This window comes from Gouania willdenowi, chromosome 19 (genome assembly GCF_900634775.1).
Source record: "Gouania willdenowi chromosome 19, fGouWil2.1, whole genome shotgun sequence".
NCBI classification, from domain to species: Eukaryota; Metazoa; Chordata; class Actinopteri; order Blenniiformes; family Gobiesocidae; genus Gouania; species Gouania willdenowi.
In genome coordinates this window covers 13,169,574-13,192,972 of record NC_041062.1, presented here as the reverse complement: position 1 = coordinate 13,192,972, position 23,399 = coordinate 13,169,574, and the positions used below count along the sequence as shown (strand labels likewise).

Genomic DNA, 23,399 nt, shown 5'->3' with positions numbered 1-23,399 from the left:
TGCTCTTTTTGATCAATTTTGACATTGAAACTTTGGTAACACGTGTACTTACCCACGACTTCCACAAGAGGGCAGTGCGTTATTACGAGCAGAACTTTTCAGACGTAAATTGTCTTTTTCAGAATTCGTTGCATATATTTATTTACAACATTTTAAATGCAATTTGAAGTTAGTAACCAGTGTTAGTTACCTTATATGTTTTAAATGAGTTAAAACAAACTGTGTTCGTGTAGCGCTTGATGAGCCTGCTCTGGCTCCTCCAAAATAAAAGCCCATGCTCTGTACAGCTGTGGATGCTGCGCTCTGACCCGCCCTCCTGCTTTTAACAGCCCGTGTAAAACTGCGAGCACTGGATGGAGAACATAGAGTAGAACATAGAGTTGGCTCACACACATTTGACTGTATTTGGGCTTGTGGAGAGCCCGGAGCAGGATGAGGGCACACCGGGGGCGCACCATGCTGGAGATGTGCGTCTTCTTTTTCTCCATAACAGCAGTTTGTGGTGAGTTTTCTCTTTTTTTACCACTATATACTTAAGCAAATATTGATGATAAATACACTTGTTACTATTTATTAAGCTAGGCCTACTTGTTTTTTTTTTGTTTTTTTGCAAAGAATTTGATAAAAGACTTCAGTTTAACAATAATCATAGTTGGTGAAAGGATGGTTGAGCAACTTAAAGTCATTAAAATATCATAGTAAAGGTTTGTAGCAGAAGTTTTCAGATAGAAATATATAAAATATTAATAAAAAAAAAAACATATTAATTCACTCTTTTTAGTTTTAGAAGAATATTTTTGATTTCCAAAATTGGAATATGTTTCATCACAAGGTGAAACATATTGTAATCTTTATTTATACTAAATTAAAATTCAGAAATCTCATTGAAAATAGTCATTTGTGAAGCTAATAATATGTTGGGTTTTTTTTTTTTTTTCTTCTTTCCAGGTTCAAATGTGTGTACCTCCAGAGGAGCCAGCACATGTAAGCAGTGTCTGGCTGTGCACCCCAGCTGTGTGTGGTGCTCCCAAGAGGTGGGCTCCTTTCACGCTTCTTTCATTTAAATGGGAAATTACAGATCTTACACATCAGCTGACTCAGCCTAATCTCACCAGGATGGACATTGTCCCAGCATTTGTTTTAAAGCTACTGTTTTCAGATTGCATTTGGACACAATTTTTTTTTTGAGACAAATTTATGAATTAAAACGTTGATTTTAATCCCAGTTTGAATCCTAAAACTCACTGCTCCTCAATGATGTGTCGATAGGATACCTTTTATTCCATATGTTTAAAAAAGTACATAAACACTGGCTTATTTCAAGGATCATTTTGGATATTCCACATATATCTGTGATTATCACGGTGGTTTAAGTCACCAAACCACATATGTCAAACTCAAGGCCCGGGGGCCAAGTTTGGCCCGCAGGAAGATTTTCAGGACTTTTTGTAAATGATCTAAATAAATTATAGATACAGTATGATGGGGGTTGTACATTTTGAGAAAATGTGTTGCAAAGTAAAGGAATTTTCAACAATTGCTTAATATTCAGGATGTTGTTTGAATTTGTGCTTTTTCCTTCACAAAAACATGGATTTTTCTGGTCCGGCCCACTTGTGGCCCTTAAACTAAAATGCGTTTGACACCCCTGCACTAAACAGTCTTTGATTGAGTAAAGTCAGACAACTGGTGGAAACCTTTCCTTTTTGTCTAAACTCTCCAAACTTCTACGTCAGAATTTCGGCAATAGGGTTGCCAGATCTTCCCGTTGCGACCTGAAAGCCAACCTGATGGCAGCAGGGTGTCCATCATCAGCTCTGGAGTCTCCAACCAGCAAACTGCAGGTGGTCGAAGACCGTCCGCTCAGCAATAAGGCAGCAGGGGCAACACAAGACGTCACCCAGATAAAACCCCAGAAACTACACATCACACTCAGACCAGGTGAGCATTTAGTTTTTGTTTTTAATACATCAGATCAGGGGTTCTCAACGTTGGGGTCGCCAGATGCCTTTAAGAAACTACAAATATTTTTTGAACAATTTTGAGCCCCTTTTTGCTTATTTTTACCCTTTTTCCACAACAACATCAAACTTGCCATATTTTAACCTATTTTTTTCATCACTTTTTCTTGCCATATTTTTGCTCCTTTTAATGTGTTTTTTACATTATTCCCATTTCTGCCACTTCTCTATCAAATTTCATTGACTTTTATGCACATTTATCTCTACTTTCAAGACCTTTTCAACACTTATAAAGCATTTCCACCACTTGTTGACCCAATATAGTCACTTTTTTACCTTTTTTATGCTCATTTTTACCAATTTAACCACATTCCCTATTTGTCATGCCCATTAATTGTTCCAATATTGACACTTTGAACCCTTTTAACATTTGCCACCATTTATTCTTAACCCATTTTATTTATGATTTAAACAAGTATTTACATTTTTAAGATATACTATGGCTTTTATTGTATTTCCTGGATAACAGTGGATATTATCCAGATAAATAAATAAATGTGGTTTTCACAGATTCATAGAACAGTGGACCATCATTTTGTATGAGCCCCAAAAAGCTCTCCCCTTTATCCCCCCTTATAGATGGCCCTGTCTCCACATGACTGTTCTTCAACGTTCATGTATGTGTTCAACCACCATCAGGTACAGTGGGGGTCCCCGGTCTCTGGCACCTTTATTTTGGGGGGTCGCGACCTGAAAAGGTTGAGAACCACTGCATGAAAAGATGAGGATATTAAAATAGATCAAAGCCAACTATCTTCGTGGTGGTTATCAGATGATGCCAAGCGCTTCACAGTGAAGGTGCGACAGGTAGAGGACTACCCTGTGGATCTCTACTACCTCATGGATCTCTCCTACTCAATGAACGATGACCTGTTCCGCCTGAGGCTGCTGGGCAGAGGCCTGGCTGAGGCCATGAATCGAACCACCAGCAACCTGCGCATGGGCTTTGGTGCTTTTGTGGACAAGCCAATCTCACCTTACATGTACATCTCACCTGAAGCGGCGGTGAAGAACCCATGCTACAGGTGAGACAAAACAAAACAGCCATATGATACACTATAGGCCGTTCTAACATCTCGCTTCTTCATCATGGTTATTAGTATTACTATTATTATTTGTATGGAACATCAATACAAATGGTGGTAAAATAGTTCAAATATTGATATGAATTACTAGGGCTGAACAATTTTGGAAAATAATCGAATTGTGATTTCTTTCCCTCAATATTGCGATTGCGATTTAATATGCGATTATTTTTTCAAGGGCCTCTTGTCATGTATTTTTCAATGAACACAAGCAATAAATCAATCGGTTTCATAATAAACAATTTCTGATTGATTTAAACTTTAAATAAATATAAAATGTACATTTTAAAGCACAGATTACAACAATAAAGCAAACAAATCTGTGGCTTTGCCTCTTCAACATATCTAACTAACTTCACGTTTCATGAAACATGTGGACTGCACTTCTTCACAGGACAGGACAAGAAAAAAAAAAAATACAATAAAATAAAAAGTTGCAGTCTTTGCGGTTATGATATCGTGATAAAATCGCAAATGCAATTGGGACGATATGCTTTTTTTTACCTATTCAACTAATACTTAGGTGCAGATTTGATTTATATTGCTATTCTGATTTTTTCAGTATTGCCCCTCGAATATTGCGATTTTTTATTTCCTTAGTTTCTTTATCCATAAACAAAAATGTAATCATACACCTAATACAAGTCAGTCATTTGGTCTGACATTTATTTTAACTGCACATGAAAGTGCACAACACCACTATATAGCGTTAACCCATGACGACATAGGCAAACATGGTTAAAAAATAAAAATAAAATATCTGTTTTTAATATCGTAAGTCGATATTCTTTCACCACCTCTGCTACACACATTTAATATTTTACGCATCATGTTGTAAATCTCGTGGCAAACACATTCAATCTGAATGGAAAAATAATGTGTTTGTTGCAAATACAGACAGATTGTCTTAAGTTTAAAAATCCTGGAAAAGATGAATGTAACATAGTAAATACAGATGTTTTCTCTTTATTACGTTTTTATTTTTTTTTGTCCATCTTTCTCCATAAAGATGCATATACGTTTTAAGACAAATTTAGTGTAATTAGATTTGAAAGGAACAAACTATGATCCCTCAACACTGTAGTTTTTACTGATAGAATTCTTGATAAAGCTATTATATGTATGTATGTATGTTTTTGACAAATATGTTCATAAGTGAGGGTTTGACAATGTGCATTAATAAAACTAATCACTGTCTTTAGATAAATATAAGTTATCAAAAATCATAAAATCAAAAAAAGATGTCATCTGAAGAAGAGCTTAAAATAGCTTGAGACAATTAGAAAAAACTATGCACATTATTTGAAATATTTTTGTGCAATTTTAACTAAAAAATTTTAACTTTAAAAAAACGTGTGCAATTGAATCCATATTTTTGTCTTTGATCATATTAATTGGTGTCAGACTTCACAGTAATACAATATTGTTGCATCCAACTGTAGTTTATGCATGCACTGGTGTGGTGTATTATTGTCCAGGAGCAGTTTACGTCTGCATTTGGATGATGTCATTTTAAGTGGACATTTTTAAACACAGTGTTGCAGTAAAATGAAGGCAACCACTTGTTAAAGGCTCCCAGTGGTTCCCAAGAGCTGTTTAAGTATGATGTGATTGTGCTTTGCACTCAATATTCATTTCACTGTTCAGCTTTCCCTTCCCTTTTTTGATTGACAGCATTAACACCACCTGTCTACCTCAGTTTGGCTATAAACACGTGTTGAGTCTGACAGAGGAAGTGGGTCGTTTCACAGAGGAAGTGAAGAAGCAGATGGTGTCCAGGAATCGTGATGCCCCGGAAGGAGGATTTGATGCAATCATCCAGGCTGCAGTGTGCAAGGTGCAGAGAAAGATGCACCCGTGCATACTCTCATCCTATTGTTGTGCTTTTTTTGTGTGTGTTTGTGTGTGTGTTTTGTCCGAATGCACGTAGAAAAAAAGGTTTCCAAATATCTGGAGATGAGGGACTGGTATCTTTGCTGCCTTAAAGCTAGGGTAGGCGATTTATTTTTAAGTTTATTGTTTATTTACTGCTGAATGAGACATGAGACAACAAAGTTTCTACACAATACAAGCGATGAGCTGAGCTCCGCTTCAGCAACAGCTGTGCGCATGCATGTGAGTGAAGCGTTTGAAAATCGCCTACCCTACCTTTAAAAGAAGATTCATACAACCAGATTAAAAATAACATGAAATAAAGATTTAACTGTCTTTATATGGCTCTGTTTTCGTGAAATAGAAACAGATTGGCTGGCGTCCCGGAGCGTCCCACCTCCTGATCTTCACCTCAGATGCTAAGACTCATGTGGCGCTGGATGGTCGTCTGGCTGGGATCGTTCAGCCCAATGACGGCAAATGCCACCTGAACTCTGAAAACATGTACAGCATGTCTACCGTTATGGTTCGTCCATGCAAAATGGCAAGATTGATGACAGATGACAAAATCCGAGTGTGGTAACTTTAACTGTCGGGTTTTGACCCCTGCAGGATTATCCATCTCTTGCTCTGATCACAGAGAAAATGTCCGAGAACAACATCAACCTCATCTTTGCCGTCACAAACCCTGTGGTTCCCCTGTACCAGGTCAGACGCTCTTACAGAATAATGATAAAACAGGCAATTCAACAAAACAGCAAATATACAAGTAAGTATTTATTCCACTTTATGTCATTTGTGCAGAACTACAGTGAGCTGATTCCTGGCACCACAGTGGGAACACTGTCCAACGACTCGGGCAACGTGATTCAGCTCATAACTAGAGCCTACACTGTTAGTAACACACACACACACACACACACACACACACACACACACACACACACATACGCACACGCACACATCTCAGACCAGACAGAGTGTGAGGAGATGACATGTGTCTGTTGACTCACTCCCACTCAGCCTGAGTCATGCTTGAAGTGGAGCCAGAGTCTTAGCAGTAAATCCAGAACAACTAAAGTGTGAAGCTGACCTAATGTCGGTGACCTCTGGGTCCGTCTCTGCAAGTGTATTTAATTTGTGGATTTAACAGGAAACAGGTGGAAGAGCATGTTTCAATTTTCAAGGAGATCCTTACATGTAACTTGATAATCACAAGAAAATATAAATATGATGACTTATGCTTTGAAATCTGCTTTTTTGTTGACTGATTTTTTTTTTTTGTGATTACTAGAAAATTCGTTCCAAGGTGGAGCTGGAGCTTCAAGGAGTCCCAGAAGAGCTGTCTCTGTCCTTTAACGCCACCTGCCTAAATGGAGAGGTCATCCCTGGTCTTAAATCCTGCTCAGGCCTGAAAATTGGAGATACGGTCAGTAGTAGATGATATATGTGATAATAATGAATAATTTTACTTGATCTGATTACAAAACCATGAATCTAGGATAAGCAAAAAACACAGATTTCTGTTTGTTCCTATACAATTGTGTAAGGCCTCCTATTTTCCATGATGGAAACGGAAAAAGTAATCAAGCAGTTTTTTTTATTTGTATTTTTCCTCTATTTATTTAAATGTTCTATATATTTCTATATTAAGACCTTCCAAAATCAACTACAGCCACATATGGGTGATATTTTATATTTTGCAAAATAAAATACTAAATTATTAAGAAATATGACTTATTTTCTTTCAAACCGGAAGTTGAGACGCATGGTTTCTCTGAGCGTCGCCTTTTCCCGTGTGAGTGCCTCCCATTTCATGACGTAGCCCTAAAGCCCGGCAGCATGGGCGACAGGCACGCCCACTTTGTAAACAGTTCCAGAGAATGTATTTCAAATATAAAGACAAAGAAGTGAGTATGGCTAACATTTCACTAGAGGTTTATTTTACTTACGGCTTCTCCAAAATATATTTACCATTTGCTATGTTTGGTATGATTTTAGGACGTTTAACAGCCAGTACTGTCATCTAAATAGTGAAAGATGATAAAACGGATTGGCGGTAATGAAAGGAAAAAGTGTAAAGTGATGCAGACGTGACGAACATCGGAGCCAATACAGTTGTTAAGCAACTGCTTGTCCTACACTGCTCCTCTCCATGACGTTGCCGTACTATGTTGCACTTGAATCGATTAAAAAATCTAAATTCAAAGTGTTTTACATTAGTTTAAATTTGTAGACTTGTGACTTTTGTCTACTTTCTTTGATCACAAGTAAGCAGATGGTTAAAAAACTGTGCTTTTATTTTTAGATTACTGCTTTTTTCCCCTACTGTTTGTTTTCTTTTCTTTTTCTAACCCTTTGGATGTTTTTTATTTGTCTCTTCTCGCCCCAGGTGACATTTTTGGGGTCTCCACTCATTTTTCTTCCTTGCCTTAACGTCTGTTATTCTTTCCATATATGGCAGTCTGTCCAGATGTAGTAACTCCCCATATTTGGACTTTTACCAGATTTGGATGTAATGCAGGTCGTAGAATTGCAGCAGCTGAATGCAGTTAAGAGGCTTTTGGATGTTTTCACTGTTCATCATTTCTCAGTAGTATGTAAAAACACACAGTTGATCAATGAAACATGTTTTGGTCACAGGGTGTAAAATAGCATGTTTCATGACCTAATACTTTGCTTTTACTGATGCAGGTGTCCTTCAGTGTGGAGGCGCGTGCACGCGGCTGTCCAAAACAGAAAAAGAAAACCTTTGTCATCAAACCTGTGGGCTTCAAAGACTCCCTCTCCATCACCGTCACCTTCGAATGCGACTGCAAGTGCCAGAACAAAGCTCAGCACAACAGCCCTAAGTGCAGCCATGGCAACGGCACATACGAGTGTGGCATCTGTCAGTGCCACCCGGGCCGCTTAGGGCCGCACTGTGAGTGTGCAGAGGGCGACTATAACCCCACAGAGCAGGACCGCTGCAGCGCTCCGTCAGTGTCCGGAGGGCCTCAGTCAGCTGTGTGCAGCGGTCGAGGCGACTGTGTGTGTGGCCAGTGTGTGTGTCACAGCAGTGACTTTGGAAAGGTGTGGGGAAAGCTGTGCGAGTGCGATGACTTCAACTGTCTGCGCTACAAAGGAGAACTCTGCTCAGGTAAGCGCTCAACTGTATTGTCTGAATATTTTGTACCCCCAGGTGCCTTGTTTTGTCCAGTCAAACACCTGAAATACTAAATACACTCACTGATACACAAAAAAAGGGCAAACGCATTCTAATTCCATGTCAAACTCAAGGCCCAGGGGTCAAATATGAATCATTGTATAGATGATAACAAATATTTCTGGTGCAGAAATAACAAATTCACCATTTGCAATATTTTCCCTTTCCTTTCACATGACTGCAATCATTTGTTTTTTTTTTCAAAAATCCTGCAATTTCTCCCAAATAATCCCACATCTTTCCTGTAAATTTCAGGAAAACTGATCACGAAATCAAAGATTTTTTAAATGAAGCTCCTGCAGGCATCACAATAATGCAAGAAATACTCTTTTTTTTCAACCACATAAAATCAAACTAATTTTCATTTGGCCCCTGAGTGAAAATGATTGTTGTAACATTTCGTTTGATGACCTTTTAGTTTTGATAACAGCCAATCCACATGTTTCATACTTTCTGAAGCTCTCTTTTCATATTTGAGGCCAATAAATCCTAGCATTGCCATCTTGGAATATTTCCGAGCCCTCAGGGAAGTAAAAATCCATTAATGAAATATTCTGGTTATTCAGTACATTCATGTAGTCAGCTGATATCTAAAATTGCTAAACTTCGACCTGACCAACTGCAGCAACCCCAGATCATAGCCCCGCCCCCATCATGGTGTGTGCAGCACTCCAGCCACCTCTCCTCCTACCCTGATGCACCATTATTCTGGAACAGGGTCGATCTGGACTCATCAGAACGCATAAACGCCAATCTTTATGCTCCCAAGATAATTGAAGCCGTTTCCTCTGATGAGCCTCACTGATAAGTGGATTTCTCACAGCTACACAGCTGTTTGGTCCCAGTCACTTGTGTTCCCTTTACATTTAGAAATGCCCTCACTTTCACCATTAAACATAGCCCTGAGATCTACTCTAATTTTTCACCAAACATTTAAAGGTGCAGTCCGCAACTCACAAATCCCTCTCTCCCCCTCCCTCCCCGCTGCTCTCTTGCCCTGTTTCCAAACTTTCCAAAGTCCCTCCCTCAGAGGAGCTAACAGGCTAACGTTAGCCAGACAGCAACATCATAGTAATATAACATGCTCTGTTAAAAGTATATTACTGCAGTTACTCTCTCTCTCAATGTGCTCACACCTCAGCAGCAGCAGCAGCAACAACAGTGCCACTTACAGCAGCCCACACGGAAGCTGCTGCGCACACACGAACAAACACGTGCACTACAGAGTTCTAGTGTAACAATTACAAATTAATCATAATGTAAATCAAGCAGCAATAATTACCTTTCAAGCAGAAAAGTCGCTATTTCCATCTTCTACTCCTCCAGACCATACACTGTAAAAAAGACGGTGCTCTAGCCCTAGGAAAGGGGCGGGGACTGTGAGCAACAGCTGTCAGACAGTCCATCAAACACAATCCTGGCTCTGATTGGTTCTTTTTGCTCGGTCGCGGTGCATTCTGGCAATCTGCCAAAGGCGGCAGGAGCAGCAGGGGGGACTCAATGAGTCTGTTTTTTTTTTCACACAAACTACTAGTTTCATGTAACGCTGTCCTTACATCGTGACAGCTTTAGCAAATATGACAAAAAGTCACTTTTATAAGAGTTGCAGACTGCACCTTTAAATGGTGGTTAATCATGATCATTTAAGATTTATTCTCACTACGTTGCTTCTTTGGAGATTCTAATCTTGTTTCCCTTGCTTTATGCAGGCAAATAAGACAAATAAGAAGCAACTTACTTACCTATTTGCTTTGTTAATCCCTATTTTTTGGGCCAGACAGTGTAACTGTCGAGAACTGAATGATGAGGTTCTCATCATTCAGCAGTTCTTGAATTATTTCATCGATTAGGAATCTTACCATGCAGTTATAGAAACTGGAGTTTCCCATTAACTCGACCCTGAACAGAACTATGAATGTTTAAAGATCTCCACCTGTTCTTTTATTGCTCTGCTAGCGTCACTCGCTATTTTAGAAATACGCTAACTTGTAAACATCAACATATACCACATAAAATTGGTCATTTTCATTAAAAACGACAAAAGCTAGCTTGTTCTCGCAGTGTTTAGCAGCCCTACCTATCAATTTCACAGGCGTGGGTTTGAATTCATGTCCTAAACTTTGTTTTTGTGTGTTTGGCGTGAACCCAATGCATTCTCTTGCACATTTCATTTTGGTTTTCTCTGGAAACTGAAGTATCATCCTGCATGAGGCTTATTTGAGCGACCAAATTACTCGGCATGCACGCGTTGTTACTAGTTATGTAATGTGTTAAACATGAGTAGGTACTGGGACTAGTCTGAGGATGCAATCCTTAACTCGTGCTAATGATGCATTACTCAGTTGTTGTGGCATGGGCTGGTTTTCTTCCCTATGCTTTGATATACTGTTGGAGCTCACACGCTGCTTTCACAGAAAAATGTTTCTCTGTACTCCCCAAAGTCCATAGAGTAACACGAAAATACCTTTGTGCTTACTCACTGGCTGATGTGGTGTAATGACACTAAAAATAAACCCATGTTTGGTCAGACAAGGGCCAATGAGGGAGAGCTCTGTATATGTTCTGAGTAGATGTGAGTGCAGAATGTGGTCCTCTGTGGACTTAAATTACCACATTCAGTGTCAGGGTTGTTCATCATTCAGCACAGAAGGGTCCAATTAAAAACCAGCGGTTCTGTGGTCAAGCGTTAATGACAGTTTGGTCAGAGGTCGAGCTTTATCCAGTCCTAAGCAACTTCCTGCCACGTTGTTTATCCAGACATGGTCTATAGTGTTTCTGCTCAGTCACTCTAAAATAGTGGTTCTCATATGGTGGTATACGATGGCGCTACAGGGGGTACTTGACAGGGGTGGGGGGGAATTAGCAAGCGTAAGCATTAAAAATACAGGGTTTTATAATAGTTATTTTTAGTTAAAATTACAATACTAATACCAGCAACTCACAAAGCGACAACAAAAACACTCAAAATAAAAGAAAAGTATACTGAAAAATAAAAAGAACAGACGATGATCAACAAGATACACAAAATGACCCCAAAAACACACACTGAGAGAGAAATATACTATTACCAGCAACACGCAAAATGACAACAAAGACACACTAAATGAGAGGAAAACCCACAAAATACACAAAAACAACAGAAAAACATACAAAACGACATAAGAAACAACCAAACGACACCAAAAACACGCAAAATAAGAGAAAATTTTACTGAATAATAAAAAGAACAGATAAAAAACAAAATACACAAAATGATAATAGAAATGTTTTGATTAGAACATGAACTAAAAATACAAAGGTCAGTCCTAGTACCACACTAGGAGTGAGATGACCGGAAATGAAAGACATTTTAGAAATAAATCCATTCAGGAGGCACTAAATACTGTTTCTTTCCTCTTATTTACAAAATGAGATTCTTTAAAATGTTCATTCCATCATTATGCTCTACAGTTGTTTTTTCACACAGTTCTGAGCAAAATGTTCTAGTCGGACAAAGGGAGTTCTTGGATTCAAAAGTAAGAGAAAGGGCCGTACTTGAGCCAAAAAAGTTTGAGTCATGTTCACTGATACAATGAGTTGCAACGTACCGCCATGAACAATCGCGCATGAACTGAATCATGCTGCCAACAATAAAAGCACAGCAGACACCGCATGCGCAAGCAGGATAAAAGCTCCAAATGTTCCAGAAACACTTTGGGATTCTTCTGCTTTCCAGTTTTCTTTTTTTAGCCCCAAATGTCACAGCAACAAAAAAAAGCAGTGCCAGAGATTGTCAAGTTTTCCTACTGGAAAGCTATACTTGTAACACTTGGAATGAACATTAACACGTTGTTGCATTCACACTAGTTTAGATGTGCTTTAACAAGGTCAGCATGACTGCTAAAAACAACATGTACACAGAGGTTTATCTGGCAACTGGAAATTACAGAGGAGCGTGACGTTGGCTTGTGGTGGATTAAGTCTTAACCACTTATCAAGCTGAGTAGCGCTATTAAAATATTAATGCTGACAAGCCAAACATTGTTCAAAACCACAGGGCCTCATTTACAACCACAAATGCGTTGTCAAAATGTTAATATGTGTGATAAATAATGCATTTGAAGAAAATAAAACAATTGATTCATGTCTTGTGCTGGACCTCAAAGAAGTTAAAGCTTTAACGGGATTGTTAGCTCGTCTTAGGCACAGACAAACACACTCCTACTGCCAATTTAAAAACTCCAGTGTAACATATGTTTACACTGCGAGGGGGCTGCAAACAACAATGCAAATGCTTTGTGAAAAAATGCAAACTGCCTGAGGCATGCATTGCCCCTAATATACAGTAGCGCTTGGTTATTTGCATTTTTGAAGTTGCTGTGTGCTTATTTTGTGTTTGTGACACTAACACAGTATATGTTTTACACTATAACATTATCATTCAGCAGAGGTGAAAGTAATGGATTACATGTACTGACGTTACTGTAATTGAGTTGCTTTTATGTACTTTTTTGAGCATAATTCTAAATCAGTCATTTTACTTGTACTTAAAGGTTCCATGCTATTTTTCACCCATCCCCATTTGTTCTAAGAACCCCAAAAACATAGTATTTGAGGTTTATTTTTCGAAACTCAGAGTTTTAGCCTCTGAAAAGTCACTTTCTGAGCAACTCTACACAAACAGGCTGATTTGTGGCCTACTTATGCATATTCATGAGTGGGCGTGTCTATAGACGGTGCACTGACTTCCTCCTCCCCGCACGGTGACGTAGGGCCAGAGGACGGCCCGCCTTCCTCCCACCCACTCCGTAGCCGAGCTCATGCTGCTTTATAAACACGAGACAGAGCGTGGGGGCGGGGCGTTCACCGGTACATACATAGACTGTAGAAAACACATACATAGCACTGCGCGAAGGACGCTGAAATGCTCACCTTCATGGGCGTGTCTGTTTACATGTCAATCATGGCAGTGAGCTTCCTGGAGGCGTGGCTTCTCCAGCTCAGTGCCGCATCAAATTCATCATCAAAGTGGGAACGCGTCATCAAAGTGGAGCGAGGTGTTTGGGTTCACCCTGCAGTAAGAAAGGAGCAAATCACCCTCTAACTAACGATTGAGGCAATTAATGAAAATAACACTTTGTGCATGTGTATGAAGCCCAAATAACACTTTATGATGTTTAAAGCACAGAAAAGTTGATTTAGCGTAACAAGGGCCTTTTAAGTACATTTTAATAGAAGTAAAGTAATTTGTTACATTTCTACACCCAACCGAGTAAATTATTGTTTTTTTTTGTTTTGTTTTAAAATGATCAACGGACTTTGTGTAATTACAAAAAGAAAAGAACAACAGCATTAAATGCTGGTTATTTTCTCAGTTTTAGAGTTCATAAATGTATCAATACTTAGAGACTGAGAATTATTTTTATTTTGAATTGAATTCATTGGTTTTATTTTATAATTAAAAAAATGAATAATTGTACATTTTGACAAACCCTTTATTTTATACAGATGCCTTTGTGGAAAATAAATTCAGTTCCATTTGCACACGATTCCATCTCTTCCTTTTTAAGTTTATACATGAGATGTTTACTGTATGCAAGGGAACCGTGGCAACAAGATTTATTACCAACAATAAAGGTGGGGGGTGAAAGTAACTAGTAACTTTTATTTTTAGTACTATTTAATTGAGCTACTTTGTACTTGTACGTGAGTATTTTATGTATGACCTACTTGTACTTCTACTTGAGTAGGATATATCAATACTCTTTACACCTCTATAATTCAGCTACCACAGTTACACACTTATGTACATCATTAATACTGTTTTCTTTGTCCTTGTTTTCATTATGTCAGAATCTCTAAATTGATTATAAATGGAACAATGCTGTTAAAAGCCCCATAATGCCTTACTTCTTCCCTTATACAGGTCATGGTGTTTGTAACTGCGGCTTCTGCCAGTGTGCCCCCGACTGGCAGGGGGAGAACTGCAACTGCTCCCGACGCACCGACACCTGCATGTCCAGCCTGGGACTGTTGTGCAGTGGGAGGGGTCAGTGTGTGTGTGGGACCTGTGAGTGCACACAGCCGGGGGCTTATGGGGCCACGTGCGACAAGTGCCCCACCTGCCCCGATGCTTGTACCATGAAGAAGTGAGTCAATGGATATATATGTCAGCTTTCATAATTAGGCTGTATAACATGAATCGGTGCCTCAATTGTTGATGTGCTACGTTGACAGGGAGTGTGTGGAGTGTAAACACTTCAAGAGAGGCAGACTATTTGAGGACAACTCCTGTTCTCGGATCTGCAAAGATGAGATTAGACTAGTAGAAGTATTAGGTAAGTGTAGGTAACCGTCCTGCGCTGTCAGCTGAACCATCACACCACTGTGACCCTGTATAAAGCTAATTCAGATGAATGAATGAATGAATGAATGAATGAATGAACGAGTGCATGGGTAGGTGGATCCACAGCTCAGTAAGACTAAGAATAATTACAAGTCAAGCCCACATAAACATCACCTTTATATCGAACGGTACGCCTTGATATTGAAATGGTCATTAATATTTCCAAATATTTAAGATAATATGTTCACTGATATAAATATTAAGGGGGTATGCTACGAAGCAAGATTACCTCTTATCACGCTATCTTCCAGGATTTAATCAGTGTGTGCTGTCCTATCAAGCTCGGTAACGTCTTACGGAGCCAAATCTATGGTAACTTAGGCTGAACGACTAGCCTGGTTTTGTTTTGGCTAGGATCTTAGCAAGTGCTAAAGCCCCGCCACCTGACCAATCAGTTCTCTTAGAAAACGACCTGCCCGTTGATAGAAGATCCTGGTTGATGCAGATCTGACAGCTGCGTTCAGGAAAGAAAGATTATCAATGATAAATGCAATCCTTTTATTTACCAATCACATCCCTTCGGAAAGATATAGATTTATATCTGATGGACTGATCTATAGTCAGCTGATGAAGCCTGTGTCTTGATGCGTATTCGTGGACGGGTGAAGTCATATTAATTATTTCATTCATTCATTCATTCATTTATACGCTAGTGAGGCTGACCGCATCAGCAGGAACATACTACAGTGAAACAATATGCTCTCATCCCAGTGTGTGTGTGATAAATAGGTCTACTTGAATCGAAAAACATGTGTGCTGTAACAAAGGGAAACCAATTGCGCTGTCCGTTTATCATCCAATGGATTAATATCATAAATAATTCCCTGTCATCATGGATTTAAATTAATTATATTTGTTTCATATCATAAGCTCATATCATAAGCTGTTCCTCCATTGTAAAGACGGTCGCTTTGCCAGGTTCTCCAATGATTGGTCAGATGCTGCAACCTCCATCCGTTTTATGTGAGCGCACACGTACTCAGACTAAAAACACTTGTCTTAAATTAGTCTGTTGTTATCAACCTTCGTAGGACAGCTTCTCTCTGAAAGGGAATGTTTGGTTAGGTGAAGCCTGTTAACGGAGATTAATCCAGGATATAATTATCTAGTTTCGTAGCATAGGCCCTAAATGTACACAGGGAAAGTACATATGTTGATATTAGTTAGTGATTTCGCCAGAGAAAAAGCTAGAAGGTCACTTGGTTAAATTTGCAACGTTTCATTGGCAACTTCTGCAGTTATCTTGACCAATCAAAAAGGAAACTGTTAGAAATAGCTCTTCTGTTGTGGCTCAGCTTTATTTGTCCTCATCTCTCCTAACTGAGACATGCTTAACATTGAAATGAGAATATATATTTTTCACTTGTCCAGGATTCCCTGGTTGGAAGATGGATTATATTTTTCATTAGGAAAATATAAATCCTGTGTATAATATTAAATGCATCAGTAGAAAGAATGCTAATCATCTCTTTCCCCACAGAGTTCAATGACTCCAACGCTGTGAACTGCTCTTACAAAGACGAGGATGACTGTGTAGAGCGTTTCCAGTACTACGAAGACACCAGTGGCAAATCCATTCTGTTTGTCATCAAAGAACCAGGTTAAAAAAAATAACTCACAACCCTACACAAACTGCTGACCAAACATTTATAAGCTCTTCTTATGAATGTTCTCGCCTTTGGAACAAGGAAAACATGAGAAGGATCCACAAATTCACACCTATTTTTTCACTAAATGTGGTTTAGTTTGCAAATTCAAGAATTATCACCAACATTTCTATTAATCAGCAGGAAACTTTACACCAAGATCTAAAGTAAAACAAATAAGTTACAGTTACAGAGAGGTTTTAATCAGAATAAACAAAACAAACCAAGCATTTAAAGCCACAATGAGAGCCTACATTCTCCTTGGAGGAATGACTTCTACTAAATCTGTGTTTAACTTGTGGCTGCTGAAACTGCTGACTTGTGAATAGCAGTGGAATGACGGACCTCCACTCGCCTTCAAAGTTTTCCCACTTCTTCTTCTTTTCTTCCTTGGCAGTGCATTATATGAAAATTCTAGTAGATCAGCCATCTTTACCTTGTTATAGGCTGCGTCCGAATAGTCCTTCCTATCTCCTTTCCTATCCACTTTTCCATAACCTTGTGGATAACGTCACGGGGTTCAACTAGGTGACGTAATAAAGGTTAGTAGCGTCTGTCATGGTGAAAAATTTACACTTACAATTACTAAAAATACATTTATAACACTTTTCGATGATATAATCTCAAAAATCACGACATTTAATCAAAGGGAAAGAGGCTACCAGGTTACGAGGAACAAAAGTGAAACTAAAAGAACGTCACATTGAGAATGGTTGCTCACACTCACCTTCCATTCAGAAAAATTAATTATGTTGTAACATATTATGTAACATAATGTGGCTAAAAATGTCTCTGATCCCTTTTTCTTGAACCACAGAGTGTTTGTTTCATGTCAGTTATAATCTGATAATATGTCTTGCATACAATAAGATATGGGTTTTAGATTATTCATTTAAAGTTGTTCAAAGCATATTATTGCTTTGGTCGTGAGTTTCCGTAAGCGCTCGGGTGTGCGTGTCCTTTTAAATGTTGTCGGCGCAAGGAATTGTGGGTCAGCATTATCTCGTCTCCTTTGGTAAAGGATGCATCAGTGTTTATTAGGCTAAAGTAGGTTAAAAAGCAAGCATTGAGCCTCTTTTCCTGACCTTATAGAGAACACGGACGCTCTTTGTCATGGCCACCACTTAAACACTTGCGGGGGTTAAAGAACAGTGGATAGGAAAGGAGATATTAGGGACTGCTGCCATTTGATTGACTTAGTAGGTGTTTGTGTCAGCAGATGAGATGAGTCAATGAATCTGATAGAAGGGGATGTTGGGTGTATTTCTGTCCCAGGAATCCCAACATCTAACCCTGACCTTGACCTATACTACCATATATTCCTCAAACGCTGACATGCTTTGCCTTGGAAAACCTCCTCAGTTGTTCACACAAGTTCAGCTTGTCACTCGTCTGATGCCTGCTCTTCATCTCCTTGTTAAATGGCCAACTAAAAAGAGTGCGGTGCGATAAAACAGCCTTTATTGGACACCATTGCCCGCAGAGAAAGTCCGTCCTAGGGCCTGCCTTTAATGAATGTGTGTGTTTAATTTAGGCACAACTGGGTATCAGAGACGTACCCCACAATTTGCCTTGAACACAATGCACCCTGCTGTGTCAAAGAGGGCTGTAAACACATGCCCAGCTCCTCCAGGAGCCTGCTGACTCTACATATCCTCAAGAGGAAAGCAGGAGAAACTAAAGTAAGCAAAAAAAACCAGGACCCAGAATGACTCTGGAGAAGAAGAAGCTGATCAGAGGCCAAGATAAAATAAACAATCCTCGAAGATGTTTGTGATTCTTTCACATGAGGAAAGTAGCTGAAATATTGACTATTTAGTGTCTTGTGTATGAGCTGTAATGGTCGGTCGTATAGAGATCAAAAAGGTCAGTTCAGGAGCAGGAAATAGAGCAACGTGAGGACGAGAAAGAAAAGAGAGCCTTTGATGTCAGCTATTAAAAGTTCGCCCTTCCTTCGTTACATCTTCACAACTCTCCTTTCTGTGCACAGATCAGCTTGCAGCCATATATTTAAGTACCATGTGTTATATCTAGGGGAGCCAAACAAAACGGCAACAAAAACACAAAAAAGGACTCCCTCATTGACACAAATAAGCGGTAATCATTTGCAAACCTGTTAAAAAACACATACAAACCTAAACGCATCATCTAATATTCATTCTCAGAGAGAGAGAACATGCAAACTCAACACAGAAAGGACCTAAGTGTCCACCCCAGGGTTTGAACCCAGGACCTTGTTGCTGTGAGGCAGCTGCCCCTCCTCTTATATGTTGTGTATGATTTAATAAATGTACAAGGTGGTTTGTCCTCAATTCCAAACATGGCCACTTAGATCTTTTTGTGTTGTTTTCAGTTTGCAGGTTCTCACTTGCTTGGTTAGGCCCTTGCAAGAAATTAAAGCATCAGCAACCCATCCATGCTTGAGATGTTGGGTCAGGCTGGCTCAAACATTGGTGCCCGGTTTAGCAGTAACATCTCAGTCCTGCACTCTCACCTGCAATCTCAATTTATAAAGACAATAACAACCGCCGTAATTCTCTTTAATCCAAAACACGTTCAACTTTATGAGGACAGTTGTCTAAAAAAACATCTACTGGCATTTTGTGTGGGTCTTGCAACAGCAATGAGCAAAGGCAACTAATCATATTGTATGAGACAGTGGAACATTAACAAATGAAAGCATTGAACATATGGGGTTTTATAATGATAACCATAATGATGATGACGTAAATTATCTGAATTAGAACATGAACTGAAAATACAAGACTGATAACAATAACAAGTTCTGCTGAACTACTCCCCGGCCTGCGCCGAATAGCACGTACCACGTTCCCAAGAATTCAGCGAAATGACTATGTTACACTGAGTAAAACAAATGAAATTGTATGGCGTAAAATCGTAATCTGCGTTGAATGGCCTTTGAAACGATATATCACACGACTATGTTCCGATAAAAATGTACAAATCCCCCCTTTCAAAAAGGTCTCCTAGAGGCTGTTGACATCCGCTCATAGAATATCCATGTGAAATTACAGCCCGATTCAACGAGCATTAATGAAGGACTTGTCATTTGAAAAATGGGGCACCCGAGGCCCCAATGGCGCCCCCTTGACACATACGGGGTAATGGGCCCCATTTATATAATGGTATTTGCCAATGATTCGGTATGAGAAATCGACTTTAGTTTTTTTTGTTTTTCTTTTGGGGCCCCCCCTGGGCCCTAAATAGAAAATCGGGCTCTGTACGTCGATGCGTACACATCCATAGGTTATACCTATCAAATTATACCAGCCCGATCCATTCACAAATAACGGAGGAGTAGCAATTTTAACACACAACAAGAAGAAGAAGAAGAAGAAGAAGAAGAAGAAGAAGAAGGGAGTGGTGGCCTAGTGGGCAAGGACGCCGGTTTGAATCTCACCCACAAATTCTCATATCTGTAATAACATACAGTATATGACCAATAAAGGCGAAAGCGAGTGAGTGGCATTTTGAGTCTGTTGTAAAAACTATAGAAATAAATCTATTCAGAAGACACTACATACTGTTTCACAATGGACCACCATGTGGCAAGTGAGTGCATTGACTAGTCAATTCCTTTGACATTTTGAAGGAATATTCCAGACTGCTTGGTAGTTTTTGGTTTCCTATTTTCCTCTTTAAGATTCACTCTAATCAGGTGGAAAATTCTAAAACCAGATTTCCTATAGCCCAGCCAGTGGCTTATCTTCTCCCGTGCATTCACAATGTTTATCCTTTATTTATCCCTCCTTCCATGTAGACTGCCCTAAGGGCCCAGACATTTTGGTGGTGCTTCTGTCGGTGGCAGGAGCTATCTTGTTCCTCGGCCTGGCCGCTCTGCTCATCTGGAAGCTGCTGGTGACCATCCACGATAGGAGGGAGTTTGCAAAGTTTGAGGAGGAACGTGCTCATGCTAAGTGGGACACAGTGAGTAGTCTAAGCACGTCATAGTCACAATAAAACGATTCACCTCGAAAGTGTAAGGTACACGTTTCCTCACAGATGCTAACACTCACCAAAGGCCACACACACACACACACACACAGCCTCTCACTCCCATTTTCTAAAGATGTTTTTTATTATCTCTGCGGTGTGCTGGTGTTCCCAGCTAAACAAAAGGAAGCTAACAAAAGGGTTTGGTTTAAATTAAACTGATTAGCCTCCAACTGTAATAGGCTGCAAAAACACAGCAAAAGCCTCAAACCACTGCAGGTAAGAGGTGCTCACTAAAGTAAAAACACAAAGGAACCTTTCAACGGTAAACTGTGAAATCACAAAATGAAATTTCTTAGGAACTAAAACCACAAATGTGTGTAAAACTAAACTCACCCTTTGTGTGTCTTTGTCTGCCTTTCAGGGACACAATCCTCTCTACAAAGGAGCCACGTCTACCTTCACAAACATCACCTACAGAGGAAAAGACTGACACTACTGAGCAGAGACAAAACGTTGGGCTTTAGTCATCCTTTTGAGAAGGCACCTAATCACGTGCAGGCCTCTACTGTCACAAGACAATGATTAATAATTATTTGTGTGTAAATATGTAAAAATCATTTGCGTAGGCACATTTTCTCTGGGATTATTTCCAAAAAAATAACGATACCATGTGATTGGCCATGATACAAGTTTTTTTTTTTTGTACAGTTCATAATAAAACGATGGTTAATTTATAACTAGATGCTATTTTTAAGTATTGGCTGATTGACAGCAACAAAATCCTAGACCATAAAATTACAGAACTATGCGTACCACAAAGAATTTGTCAAATTGAAGAAATAAGCATGTTTTGACATTTGTGTAATCCAGTGTTTTTTAAGCTTTTGTGATCCAAGGATAATTTCACACATTGGAATAAATCCCCAGTACACTTTAAAACAACAGACTCTTCATTATTATTTATTATTCAATATACAATAAATAATATTAGATTTTTCTATGTTATTTTAGACAGTCTTTATTGTCAATTGTTGGACATTTTGTAAACTACAGTGTACCCGTGAGCTTTCTCCAATCAAAACCAACCAAAAACTTTAATAATCATCCACCAGTCAATATGATACAGCATGGTCGCATTGCAAAGATCTTTTGCTGCAAATGCAGTTCAGAAGTAGACTTGGTTATTTAGGCCAGTGGTTCTCAAACTTTTTTGGCTCAAGTACCTTTTTTCTCTTATTTTTAAATCCTAGTACCTCCTTATGTCCAACTTGAACTTTTTGCTCAGAATTCTGTGGGAAAAAAACAAACTCTAGAGCATAATGATGGAATGAATGAGTGATAACACACATTTTAATGGAAATAAGTGGAATGAAACAGTATTTAGTGCCTTATGAATAGATTTATTTTAATAGTTTTTTTTTTTATCATTTTCGGTCATCTCCAGCATGGGACCAAGACTGATCCTTGTATTTTCAGTTCATGTTCTAATCAACATCATTTCTATCCACATTTTTTGTGTCATTTTGTGTACTTTGTTGTTGTTCTTTTTATTATTCTGTATATTTTTTTTCTTATTTTGTGTGTTTTTGTTCTTGTTTTTGTGTGTTGCTGGTAATAGTAAGTATTTTTCTCTCTTAGTGTGTGTGTTTTTGGTGTTGTTTGGTTGTTTCTTTTGTCGTTTTTGTATGTTTCTCTGTTAATTTTGAGTAGTTTGTAGTGATCCTGTGTATTTTTCTGTATCTTTGTTGTCGTTTTGTGATTTGCTGGTAATATTTAGTATGATTATCATTTTGAACTAAAAAAAACATACAGTACATTATTAAACCTCATATTTTTAATGCTCATTTGTTAATTTTCCTCTCTCTGTCTCTCTGTAGTGTCATTGCGTACCCCTAGGGATACACATACCCCCATTTGGGAACCACTGATTTAGGGTACTATGAGCTATTCAGCATGTATTTTATAACAGAAATTCAATCATTAAACATTTTAAATTTAAAATTGTTGGAACCATCTTTTTTTTTTTTAACTGTGCCTCAACACTTTCAAGCAGTCAATAAATCCACTAAAGTTTCCAGCAGTAGAACTCTGCCCTCTGGTGGCAAACAGAAGACCATGTCATTGGAGCAAAACAACAAAATAACATAATTTCATCATTCAAAACGCACTTAATTTTCCCCCTTTTAGATTTAGATTTTTGCACTCGCTTGAATACATATTATGTTGTAAAATACAAATACATGTTTAAACAAAAAAGTGAAATTACAGCAACAATTTACACATTTTACATTCATGTAGATAAATTACCCTGGATACAAATAAAATATTAATAAACTCTGCTTTGGACTGAGCTTTACACAGTTTTTTTTTGTTGTTGTTGTTGTTGGATCGGTTATCAGAATTACGTCAAAATTACTTTGAAACTTCTGGCTAAATTTTAACCAAAGATAGACTTTCCGTCAAGATTCCATTTCATTTTTTAATAGGTTTCAAAAAATCGAAAAATTCCTATACCTCATCATTGGCGAAACAGGAAAAAATTCATATTATGCCTTGGTTTGTTATGGGCCGATCTAAATTAAATTTCATTGCTGTTTTCAAGGTAGAAAAAAAAGTTGTACAATTATACGTACTGCGTCATTATTAATGTAGATAGAAATGCATTCCAAGCTTTAAAGTGTGTATGCTCATTGATCCAGATAACTGCCAATAATCTGGCAAAGATGATATTTGGGCTCTTGGAATGCTCTTGTTTGATTAGATTTTTCAATTTCTAAGTGTTGCCGTTTTAAACGTGTACATTTTGCATTGTAAAGCACATTGAGCTGCCTTGTGTTTATAATGTGCCATACAAATAAAACTTGCCTTATATCTAACATAAAACACTATGGACACTTAAAAGCAGTCTACTAGTTTGTCCAGTTTGATGAAGACACGTTCCAGTCATCCCAGTCAGTAAAGCAAGACTCATAGTGACATGGAGTTTGTTGTGGTGCAACTTTACAACTCCACCAGCCCTGATGGCACACCTCTGGTATATATTTATATTAAAGCAGACACTTTGTGACAGACCATATTGTCCAACAGCAGTGCCTGACCTGAGACACTCCTAAAGTGTATGTAAAACCATGCAAATTTTGAATGAATAAAAAAACAACAAAATTAAGTTTGTATGTTAATGCAAATGGTGTAAATACCTTTTGCATATATATATATATAGTAATACAA

The 23,399-nt window shown here is 38.5% G+C and overlaps 1 protein-coding gene across 1 annotated transcript; it reads left to right on the top strand.

The window, feature by feature from the left end:
- Positions 1 to 321: 321 nt before the first annotated feature.
- On the top strand, positions 322 to 21,415 carry itgb3b (integrin beta 3b). The gene is made up of 15 exons (XM_028477001.1): positions 322 to 502; positions 949 to 1,034; positions 1,737 to 1,941; positions 2,794 to 3,046; positions 4,781 to 4,943; positions 5,343 to 5,504; positions 5,591 to 5,686; positions 5,783 to 5,872; positions 6,273 to 6,407; positions 7,673 to 8,117; positions 14,089 to 14,311; positions 14,400 to 14,500; positions 16,049 to 16,168; positions 19,996 to 20,162; positions 20,593 to 21,415. The coding sequence occupies exons 1-15, from the start codon at positions 433 to 435 to the stop codon at positions 20,659 to 20,661; spliced, it is 2,385 nt and encodes a 794-aa protein (XP_028332802.1). The 5' UTR covers positions 322 to 432; the 3' UTR covers positions 20,662 to 21,415.
- The last annotated feature ends 1,984 nt before the right edge of the window (positions 21,416 to 23,399 follow it).

What these genes read in the sequence shown, in the direction of transcription:
- itgb3b (XM_028477001.1), top strand. Translation starts at nt 433, where the DNA reads ATGAGGGCACACCGGGGGCGCACCATGCTGGAGATGTGCGTCTTCTTT. An exon ending in GTGTGTGGTGCTCCCAAGAG is followed by an intron (nt 1,035 to 1,736) that starts GTGGGCTCCTTT and finishes CTTCTACGTCAG; the next exon opens with AATTTCGGCAATAGGGTTGC. An exon ending in TCATAACTAGAGCCTACACT is followed by an intron (nt 5,873 to 6,272) that starts GTTAGTAACACA and finishes TGTGATTACTAG; the next exon opens with AAAATTCGTTCCAAGGTGGA.